General features: G+C 43.8%; 1 protein-coding gene across 5 annotated transcripts in view; it reads left to right on the plus strand.

Annotated features, from left to right (window-relative positions):
* The window catches only part of chd2 (chromodomain helicase DNA binding protein 2), a 48258-nt gene extending 38617 nt beyond the window's left edge, over positions 1 to 9641 (plus strand). For all 5 annotated transcript variants that reach the window (XM_055940207.1, XM_055940206.1, XM_055940205.1 and 2 more), the window contains 20 exons: positions 132 to 284; positions 783 to 854; positions 1616 to 1765; positions 2000 to 2148; positions 2257 to 2353; positions 2496 to 2588; positions 2718 to 2891; positions 3494 to 3663; positions 3753 to 3934; positions 4063 to 4201; positions 4376 to 4526; positions 4644 to 4760; positions 4884 to 5006; positions 5189 to 5329; positions 5593 to 5706; positions 5945 to 6123; positions 6656 to 6755; positions 6878 to 7082; positions 7209 to 7470; positions 7613 to 9641. In XM_055940207.1, coding sequence (XP_055796182.1) covers positions 132 to 284; positions 783 to 854; positions 1616 to 1765; positions 2000 to 2148; positions 2257 to 2353; positions 2496 to 2588; positions 2718 to 2891; positions 3494 to 3663; positions 3753 to 3934; positions 4063 to 4201; positions 4376 to 4526; positions 4644 to 4760; positions 4884 to 5006; positions 5189 to 5329; positions 5593 to 5706; positions 5945 to 6123; positions 6656 to 6755; positions 6878 to 7082; positions 7209 to 7470; positions 7613 to 7901 — 3060 coding nt within the window. In that variant the 3' untranslated portion in view covers positions 7902 to 9641. The remainder of the gene's footprint in view (positions 1 to 131; positions 285 to 782; positions 855 to 1615; positions 1766 to 1999; positions 2149 to 2256; positions 2354 to 2495; positions 2589 to 2717; positions 2892 to 3493; positions 3664 to 3752; positions 3935 to 4062; positions 4202 to 4375; positions 4527 to 4643; positions 4761 to 4883; positions 5007 to 5188; positions 5330 to 5592; positions 5707 to 5944; positions 6124 to 6655; positions 6756 to 6877; positions 7083 to 7208; positions 7471 to 7612) is intronic.
* The last annotated feature ends 1649 nt before the right edge of the window (positions 9642 to 11290 follow it).

Genomic DNA, 11290 nt, shown 5'->3' on the forward strand with positions numbered 1-11290 from the left:
AATACCCTCATTGGTTAAAATGGCAGCAGAGCATGATTACATGTAGCCACACTAATGTATCGGTTTGTTAGAGGGTGGAGAAGAGATGTTAATTTCCATATGTTTGACCGTTGACCTTTTGCGTATCTAAGGCGTTGGTGAGGGGTAGTGGGAAGCTGGTTCTTCTGGACAAGCTACTGACCAGACTTCGGGACAGGGGCAACAGAGTCCTCATCTTCTCCCAGATGGTGCGCATGTTGGACATCCTGGCTGAGTACCTGGCCCTGAAGCGCTACCCATTCCAGGTAGGGTATAACACAGCCCAGGGGATGGCAGGGCAGCAGGTCCAAACCTTCAGTAGTGTACCTGCTGTTCTTTTATTCTGCATGACTTGTCCTTGTTCTCTTACATCTCCATTAAATGTTAATACATCTTTATTATGGTGACTTAGTGAGGGTGTGTTCGGTAGCTGTTGAGATATTGGAGCAGTGTTGGAGTCCACTCAGATGTTAACCGACTCATGTGTCAGTGTTGCCGCAAACATGCTCTGGCATAGTTATTTTTATCCTCAAGTTATTTTTGATGGGGACTGGCCTGTCCCCAGAGCCAGAGTGACTACTGGGTCTTAGCACAGGTAAATAACTAGACATAGTTTTACTGCTGTAATTCTCTTTGACAATATGCTGCTTGCCTGATGGATCATATAATGCCATGTATAGCTGAGCATTCCCAAGTGGGATCTTAGGGGTTGGAGTTCAGGCAAGGTTCCAAGGCCTGAAAACTCTCCTTCCCTCTCTTCTCAGCGCCTGGATGGCTCCATAAAGGGAGAAATACGAAAACAAGCACTTGACCACTTTAATGCTGAAGGCTCTGAGGTATGTCATCTATACTATACTATGTTTTAGCTATTGTAGATGGCAGGCCTGGACATTCGAGGCGTTGATATTTGAAGTGTCTGTCAGACCTGAATCTGCGTCGGAACTCAGTTGGTATGCATTTCACTTACTCAGCGAATGTTGATGTTTGTGCGTCAGGCGACTTATCTACTGTGAAGATAACCATAGTGATACCATACATTAACATGATTAACATGACAGCCAGTACATCGTTTCATCTAGTGTTAAGATTTATTTTCCTCAGAAGTTATCATATTCTTTTGAGGTCAACTTAGCAAGACACATTTACTGATCTGTGATAGCGTAGCTCAACCAAGTAAAAACAAAATGGCCGTGACTGTTACCTGGTGTGTTTTACCACATCAGGTAACACTTTATTTGGATCGTCCCAAGTAGATGATTTGTAGATGTTAAATAACTGTCAACAACATTTCAACTAACCCTAGCTCAAATCTTAACCCTTATCCTAACACTTGTTCTAAACCTAACCATTACTATAACCTTAGCAAGCGGTTTCTTATCAATAGGTCGTTTGTTGATATATGACCATCTGTGGATCATCTATATGGGAATATCCAAATAAAGTGTGAACCCACAACATAAAAGCCACAAGAACGGTTATCACACTTGACATGTTCTCTACTTCAGGCATTTCGTCCCTTCAGCTGTGATGTTCAGCAGGTTTGGAATGGTGCACTATGTGATTTGTTTTGAGAATAATAATCTCCCCCTCTGTCCAGGACTTCTGTTTCCTGCTATCCACAAGAGCTGGAGGTTTGGGTATCAACCTTGCCTCTGCAGACACTGTGGTCATCTTTGACTCTGACTGGAACCCTCAGAATGACCTGCAGGCTCAGGCCAGGGCTCACAGGATTGGCCAGAAGAAGCAGGTATCTACAACTAGACCCACTGTCCTAAGTATTGAGGGAAGGTTTAATTAAGCACACAATTGTTGGTCTTATTCTGGTGACTTGATCCTAATGAATAAAACCTGTGAGGTACAGTAGGAAGTTAGTAATCAGTTTGGCATACGTTTTCTTTGGCAGAGCCATCATGGAAAATGTTTGTCTTCCAACTTTGTAAGTGAGACGTTTAAATGTCTCCTTTCTTGTATTTCTGAACAGGTGAATATATATCGCTTGGTCACAAAGGGATCTGTGGAGGAGGACATTATTGAGAGAGCCAAGAAGAAGATGGTTTTGGACCATCTTGTAATTCAGAGAATGGACACCACTGGTCGAACTGTATTGGATAACAACTCCGGAAATTCAAAGTGAGGAAACTTCACCATGCGGTCTACTAGTCTTTGAGTGATATTTTGGTTTGACTTAAAACATGAGGTCCCTCAGGTTCTTAACTTAACATCAACATCTTTTCACAGCTCCAACCCATTCAATAAAGATGAGCTGACTGCCATTCTGAAGTTTGGAGCTGAAGATCTGTTCAAAGAGGCAGAAGGAGAGGAGACTGAACCTACGGTACACAGACACACATTTCTATTGATTATGTACTCTGTTGAAAGTTAAGTTGTATGAGTGATCGATTTTCAAACTTCCACATTTGCAGAATGTCTGTGTTCCTTGTAATTTACATTGTACCTTTCTCTATTCACCCTTGCAGGAGATGGATATTGATGAGATCTTGCGGTTGGCTGAAACCAGAGAAAGCGACCAGGGATCAAGTGCCACAGATGAGCTTCTCTCTCAGTTCAAGGTACCTAGAAGTTGATACAACTCTCAGCCTGCTTTTCACAATACTTCTCGGAATACCTTTAGCTACTATTCTAACTAAAGATAGAATAGTATTCCCAGTCTCACACAGTACATGTGTGTCTCCCTCCAGGTGGCCAACTTCTCCAACATGGAGGAGAGTGCTCCAGAGATGGTGGAGCGGATGGTGCCTGACTGGGACGACATCATCCCGGAGGACCAGCGGCGGAGGCTGGAGGAGGAGCAGAAGCAGAAGGAGATGGAGGACATCTACATGCTGCCTAGAAGCAGGAGCTCCAATAAGAGGGTATACAGGAGAGAACACATATCTCACGTTAGATCTCTGGAGCATGACAGAGATGTGACTACTCCATGGTGCAGCTCAGGTGGCTGTGTGTGAAGGGGCTCCCCCAGGGAGTGTGTGTGCTGCTGAACTGTTTACTTTCATCCTCTCCTGCTCTCTGTCGGGGGTCTGATGGGGTGGTAATGAGGTGTTTACTGCCTCACGGTGTAGGTGAATCCCTGGTGATTCCACTGCCTGTGTATGTGAATCTACTGCATGAGAAGCTTCTTTAATGAATCATTAGGGCTTATAGCAGCGTTGTCCCTTGTGATGCAGCAGTGGGTATTTATATCACACAGATAATATCCTATGCTGTTGAAGGTTATCTAAATTCATGAAATGCATGGAAGAGTCACCTCAAAATTATTCATTGGTGTGATTCAATTATAATTATTGATTAGATTTTCTCTTGATTTTACTTAATATTATAGTAGAGAAAACAAACATCCTTAAACATTTCAGCATTCAGAAGTATTCATAACTCAAAGGCATTGGGCAATTACAATCAGTAGGAAATAGGTTTTGCTTGTTGTGTCTGAAGGTTGTATTGTGTCTATCAATTGCAGGCCCAAGCCAACGACAGTGACAGTGACGTTGGCTCCAAGTTGAAGCACCGCTCCTCGGGCTCTGAGAGCGAGACGGACGACAGCGGCGATGACAAGAAGCCAAAGAGGAGAGGCAGGCCCAGAGCCCGCAAGAACAACGTGGAGGGTTTTACTGATGCAGAGATCCGCAGGTTTGTAGGTCTCTTTGGCCATTTAGACTGAATAGTTTCTCAGTGTTTCATTAAACACTTAGTTCATGTTTTACTCTTTCCTTCACCAGGTTCATCAAGGCTTATAAGAAATTTGGAGCTCCGCTTGAAAGGCTGGAGGGCATTGCCCGGGACTCAGAGCTGGTGGACAAATCCCAGGCAGACCTGAAGAGACTGGGAGAGCTGATCCATAGCAGCTGTGTGACGGCTGTCCAAGAGCATGAAGAGCACCTCAGAGAGAATCCCAGTGAAGGTGAGTGTGTCGGACTGCTGCCGACGGCCTGCCTGTCTGTCTGACGGCCATCTGATTCAGATTTTTAGGAATCAGGGCTTAGAATGTGTGTTCTAATGTTTTGACTCCTGTATACCCGGTTTCTTTAGCCAAAGGTCCTGGGAAGCGCAGAGGTATTAACATCAAGATCTCAGGAGTGCAGGTCAATGCCAAGTCCATCATTCAGCACGAGGAGGAGTTTGAGCCACTGCACAAAGCTGTACCAGCCAATCCTGCTGAGAGAAACCAGTAAGTTACCATTGTAGATATATTTGAGGCCTGTGAAACGTTTTATCAGATGACAATAAATATTACTATAACAGATGTGGGTCAAAGCGGTAACAACTGATGCAGACACCAGGGCATTGTCATGATGGGCTGCAGTAGCAGAGGGTTTGACCACATCTCCTCTTCCCGCCACAGGTTCCAACTGACCTGCAGAGTGAAGGTGCCTCACTTTGACGTGGACTGGGATCTGCAGGATGACACTCAACTGTTGCTGGGGGTCTATGAGCATGGCTACGGCAACTGGGATCTGATGAAGACCGACCCGGATCTCAAACTCGCAGACAAGGTAACCATCAGAATGTCAGGAGAGAAAAAAATTCTCAGAAAGCTGTGGAACTCGATGAAACTATAAAGCTGTGCGTTAGATTGGCTCCTGGTAACAAATTGAATTCTATATGCACAGATTCTCCCCGATGACCCAGAGAAGAAACCTCAAGGGAAGCAGTTGCAGGCCAGATCAGACTACCTTCTGAAGATGCTGAAGAAAGAAGCGGACTGTAAAGATGTTACTAAGGAGGAGGTTAGAAAAGACATGGCTACTCTGTTTAACAGGACCTCTCTTAAATAATAAATGTACAGTTTGTCTGGTATTGGTTTCTGCACAGTATATACCCCCTTGGCTCATCATATCTTTCCCCCCCAGGCCAAAGTGAAGAAGAGGAAGCCTCGGGTGAAGAAAGAGAACAAGGCCCCTAAAGATGAACAGGGCAATGACATCTCCTCCCCCCACATGTCAGACAACCCCTCAGAGGAAGGGGAGGTGAGAGTAAGTCATCTCAAAACACCCAGCTCTACCTGCCTATCAACCACCAGTCTTTTCACAAGGGAGTTTCCTGTTGGTTACAGAATACCGGGATAGAGAAAACAAGGGAAATGTGATGAAGTCTTTGTTGGTAGTCCACCAGAACTAGTTTACTTATTACCGTTCTGTGTTCTTTATTTAACCAGGATGACGGGACTGAAAAAACTCCCACAAAGAAGAGGCAGAAGAAAAAGGATAACAAAGAGAACAAAGAAAAACACGGAACTCCTAAAAAAGAGAAGGACACGGACAAAGACAAAAAACGTCCGAAGCCAAAAAAAGAAAAGGTACTTTGGCAGTGGCAAACATTATGCATTGTGCTGCGGTAGTTTGCAATTTCACACCCACTAACATTTTCTGTTTCCGAACAAATGGGGGAACATTTAGTTTTGTCTGTGTTGTTGGTGGTGGATGTAGGAGGAAGATGGGGTGTACAGATTAGGTTATAGGATTGCTCCTGGATCACTGGGGGGAATAGTGTCACTGTGCAGGTGTTTGTATGGAGATCTGTGTTAACCTGCTTGGTGGTGTGTCTGTTTGTCTGTGTCAGGCTAAAGGAGCTAAAGGGAAGAAGCCCCAGGGGCCGGTCCACATTACTGCTGGGAGTGACCCTGTTCCCATCGGAGAGGAGGACGATGAGCTGGACCAGGAGAACTTCAGCATAGTGAGTTATTGCATGCTGTCACCACTAGAGCATGGCCATGCTAGTAACCCACCGGCATGGACAGGATAAGGAAACATATTAACTACATTGAAGACTAATGTAGTTGTTAATAAGGCATTTAATATGTCAAACATAATAGATCTTCTGTTACAGCTGAGGGTAATTGAAACATGGTTCATCTTTGGCTTGGCGCTCTCTTGTACTTAGCGGAGTAAACTGTGTCTGTGTGTCTGTCCAGTGTAAGGAGCGCATGAGGCCAGTGAAGAAGGCCCTAAAACAGCTGGATAAGCCTGACGAGGGCCTGTCTGTTCAGGAGCAGCTCCAACACACACGCACCTGCCTGCTGAAGATAGGAGACCGCATCACTGAGTGCCTTAAAGCCTACAGCGACCCAGAGCATGTCAAAACATGGCGTCGGTAAACCCTCAGCCAACTATAAGTTATAAACTGAGTGTACAAAACATTAGGAACATCTTTCTAATATTCAGTTGCATCCTTTTTTGTATGGACTCTACAAGGTGTTGAAATCATTCCACAGGGATGTTGGCCCATGTTGACTTCAATGCTTCCCACAGTTGTCAAGTTGGCTTGATGTCATTTGGGTGGTGGACCATTCTTGATACACATGGGAAACAGTTGAGCGTTTTTTTAACCTTTCTCCTCCCTTTCATATACACTGATTTGAAGTGGATTTAACCAGGTGACATCAATAAGGGTTCATAGCTTTCACCTGGTCAGTCTGTCATGGAAAGAACAGGTGTTCCTAATGTTTTGTACACTGTGTATGCACTGAAGGTTTGATTATGAAACAAACTCCTTGGTCATTTAGGTCAATCTATGTTTTTAATTCTGATGCCATTGAGTTTCATTAAAATAGTTCTCCATATTAAGGGTAACTCTCTTGTCTGTCACTTAACATGACTTACCAAGATGTCTCTTTGTTTGGCAGGAACCTCTGGATTTTTGTGTCTAAGTTCACAGAATTTGGAGCGAGGAAGCTTCACAAGCTATACAAGATGGCTCAGAAGAAGCGGTCTCGGGAGGAGGAGGTGAGCTGGTCTCTTCTCCTAGTATGAAAACTCACAGGCTTCTGTAACAAGTACAATCAGACAAACCTTATTATTGCTTGGCCCTCTGCTTAACCCTTCCATTGCCCTTTGCTAATTTTCAGAAGGAGCATAGAAAAAAGGGGGATGACCCGTCAGGCAGGAAGAAGTCTTTCCGAGCAGAGGCGTCTGGTTCCAGTCGAGACTCCACCGGCACCCAGCCATCGTCCAAGTCTCATCCAGGCATGCCCCACCCCTCTCCAACGTCCCCCCATGGTCCCCACAGAGAAAGCTACAACCAGTCCAACAAGCGACACTTTGGAAATGATGGTAAGAGTTGTTTATTTTGTATAAAGTATGCACAATTCTACAACTTTGCAGCACTTGTGTGGATTTCTATCAAATTTTTTATGAGCACGACACCTCATGGGACACTATTCTATCTCATTATAAAAGATCGAGGAGATTGGCAGAGAGATCGTAAATACAACTACCCTGGAAATAGCAACCAGCCCTGGCAAAACGAGCGGCATCATCCATATGACGCCCATCGGTATAAGGACCATCACTATGGCGACCGTCGTCCGCGTGAAGACTCCTACCGCAGCAGCTCTAGTAGTTACCGTAGTGGCGGCAGCAGCAGCTCCCCTCGGAAGAGGCCGTATGACCAGTATGACAGCGACAGAGAACACAGGGACCGTCGTGCCTATTACGACAGGTGAGAATTAGGCCTTTCAAACACAATAATGTAGAGATTTGTATTTGTCAGTATTGGAATGTAATGCTAAAACCATATGAGTTGTGATAGCTTGTAGCTCTGTAGTAGTAAGCTCTGAAAGACATCATCCCTCTCGCTCCAGACATCCAGACTCAAAGCGGAGACGCGGCGATGACTTCCGTCCTCCCCAAGACTTCAGGGGGAGTGGAGGCCATCCCCAGGACTTCAGGGTGAGGATGCCTGAGCATAGGGGGCCCCCGGGGCCAGCAGGGCCAGAACACTTCACCCGGCCCTATCCAGACAACAAACCCCCCCCACTGCTGGACCCACGCTCCCCACAGGCGCAGAAGTCCCCCCAGGACTCACGCTCGCCAACTGCAGAGCAGAAAGCAGCTGCGGCTGATTTAAACTGGAACAACAGGAAGACATGAGGACTGCCGCTGAAGGACAATATGAGTGTATTTTGTTCAGGTGATGAACACAGTGTGAACTCCACATGCTGCTGAAGGACAGGTCTGAGCTGGCTAGACTCACTGGTTTGCTTGGCCGGACACACACTCAGTCGCAAATACTCTGTTTACCAGCAAACACCAAACTCCAAACCCCTCCTCCAGGTGTGACTGTGGTAGTGAACTGTCTGTGCCCATATTGAAATCTATTACAGATGTTGTTGTTTTTTTAGATGAAATGACAGGTGATCAGTCTGTGTTAGTGATGAGTCTGTAAAATGCCTGTGGATCACTAGTCCCATGGACTATTATCTGGGGAAAGCTTACAATGCCTAAAAGGTTGATGTTGACTGATCTTGGAACATAAAAGTGCCTACAGTATTTGGCCTTTTTGACTGTTAGAAGTATGGGATTATTCCCAAAGGAACCATGACTTTGATTTTCTTTTTTGTGTTTAGCTTTATGCCATTATGTCCATAGGAAATGTTTCTGTAAAAATGTCATATTTATCATGTCACCCTCACCTTCAAATGTTTATGAATCTTAATGTTGAGATGGTCGTACAACTACCATTTCATAAAGAGATGCACCTTCTTCCCCAAATCCAAATGGGAGTGCATCCTTATGTCTAAATTGAAGTGGAGAATAGTAAGTTAGTCAGCTTGCCAGTACCTAGTCCTCAGAATGACTATTTAAAAGGTTTTAATGAGAATTTCTCATTACTGTTGATAATCATTCTTCTGTAAAGACATTCATCATTGCAAGTTTCTTTAAGTTGATAACCACTTACTCGCTGATAAGTTGAGGACCTAATGAAAGGACAACTTTCTAAGCAGTATTTAAGGTAATTCCTTGTGCAAAGGTTCAGAAGAACACTATGACAATGTTTAAGCCTAATATCCCTAATAACATTTATTTGTAGATGTGCAAAGAATGAAGCTATTTCAACCATATTTCTGTGTCTTATGTATGAATGGTACTTTTGCATCTTACATTGCACTAGAAGTACTGCACTCTACCGCTTTATTCCACCCATAAAAGTATTGAACAATGTTTGACGACTGGAAATAATTTTCTCTTTCTCTAAAGTTAAAAGATTGTTTGATTCCCAGCGACAGCAATGTAACTAACTTCTGGTAAATTTTCAAAGGGACATTTGAGTGTTTACGAATGTGGTTGATGACAAGCTGTTATTGGTCAATCTGGTTCAGTGCCAAACCAGAGACTGGCCCTGCTCTGGTTCTTTATGATTTCTGGTGTTTTGGTGTGCTTCTCCCATTTGTGCCTTATTTTTGTGTATATTTTCATACTGTATATGGGTTCATGTACATTAGTGTACTCAACTACAGCAATGATGCAGTATTAAATCAGTCATGTTTTGAGACTGTTCTCAATGGATGATTGTGGAACGCTTGTTAAGTGAAGACTGGAGGTGGGAACAAATGGTTTATTTTGTCATGTTCTTCTGTAACTCCCCACAAGTTATTGGGAAAAGGATAAACAGCATTACATAGGTGAATCTGTGTATTATGTCCTCTGTGGGTAGATCTGTTACAAGGAATAGTCAACCAACACCACCTTCCTTCCTTTTCTCCACGCTACAGTCCCTGGACCTGTCCTTGAAAACAAGCTGAAATAATTTATATTTGTGAAAGCCACTCTTCACATAATCTACTGTAAAAATGTTAATAGACATGTATTAAACTTTCCTACATTATGAAACGCATCGTCACTTGTTTATTAATCTAGTAAATTATAAGACCAGCAATCAATCTGATTATGATAAAGGTTAATTGCTTTGTGAATACTATTAATGTCATTGGGAATTTTGACCCTTCCCACAACATTTACAGTGCATTCAGAAAGCATTCAGACCCCTTCACTTTTCCCACATTTTGTTCAGTTACAGCCTTATTCTAAAATGGATTAAATTGTTTTTTCTGTCAATCGACACACAATACATAATAAAGCAAAAACTGTTTTTTAGAAATGTTATGTATAATTTTTTTTACAAAAATGCCATTTACATAAGTATTCAGACCCTTTACTCAGTACTTTGTTGATGCACCTTTGGCAGCCTGGAGTCTTCTTGGGTATGACGCTACAAGCTTGGCACAACTGTATTTAGGGAATTTTCCCCCATTCTTCTCTGCAGATCCTCTCAAGCTCTGTCAGGTTGGATGGGGAGCGTCGATCGAGTTCAAGGGCCACAAGTACATTGAGACTTGTCCTGAAGCCACTCCTGCATCGTCTTGGCTGTGTACTTAGGGTCGTTGTCCTGTTGGAAGGTGAACCTTTGCCCAAGTTTTAGGTCCTGATTGCTCTGGAGAGGTTTTCATCAAGGATCTCTGTACTTTTCTCCATCTTTCCCTCGATCCTGACTAGTCTCCCAGTCCCTACCGCTGAAAAACATCCCCACAGCATGATACTAACACCAGCATGCTTTACCGTAGGGATGGTATTGGCCAGGTGATGAGTGATGCTTGGTATCCAGGCCAAATAGTAGATTCTGGTCTGAACTTTCTCATGGTCTGAGAGCCCGCTTGGCACCTAAAGGACTGTCCTGCCTTTAACTGAGGAGAGGCTTCTGTCTGGCCACTCTACGATAAAGGCCTGACTGGTGGACCGCTGCTGAGACAGTTGTCATTCTGGAAGGGTCTCCATCTCCACAGAGGAACTGGAGCTCTGTCACAGTGACCATCAGGTTATTGGTCACCTCCCTGACCAAGGCCTTCCCCTATTGCTCAGTTTTGCCCAGTGGTCAGCTCTAGGTAGAGTCTTGGTGGTTCCAAACTTCTTCCATTTAAGAATGGAAGTCACTGTGCTCTTGGGGACCTTCAATGCTGCAGAAATGTTTTGTTACCCGTCCCCAGATCTGTGCATCGACACAATCCTGTCTTAGAGCTCTACGGACAATTCCTTCGACCTCATGGTTAGGTTTTTGCTCTGATATGCACTGTCAACTGTGAAACATTATATAGACAGTTGTGTGCCTTTCCAAATCATGTCCAATCAATTGAATTTCCCTCAGGTGGACTCCAAGTTGTAGAAACATCAAGGATGATCAATGGAAACAGGATGCACCTGAGCTCAATTTCGAGTCTCATGGCAAAGGTCTGAATAACTATTCAGATAAGGTTTCTGTTTTTAATACATTTGCAAATGTCTAAACCTGTTCTGTTTTTCATTATAGGGTATTGTGTGTAGATTGAGGAAATGTTTTATTGAATGAATTTTAGAATAAGGCTGTAACAAAGTGAAGGGGTCTGAATACTTCCGGAATGCACTGTATCTGCTAATATGAACATCCATGGCTAACACCTGGATTACTATCAAGATGCTTGTTTTGTATGATATGTCAGGACTCCCCG

The sequence above is a fragment of the Salvelinus fontinalis genome, chromosome 12, assembly GCF_029448725.1.
Source record: "Salvelinus fontinalis isolate EN_2023a chromosome 12, ASM2944872v1, whole genome shotgun sequence".
Taxonomy (NCBI): Eukaryota; Metazoa; Chordata; class Actinopteri; order Salmoniformes; family Salmonidae; genus Salvelinus; species Salvelinus fontinalis.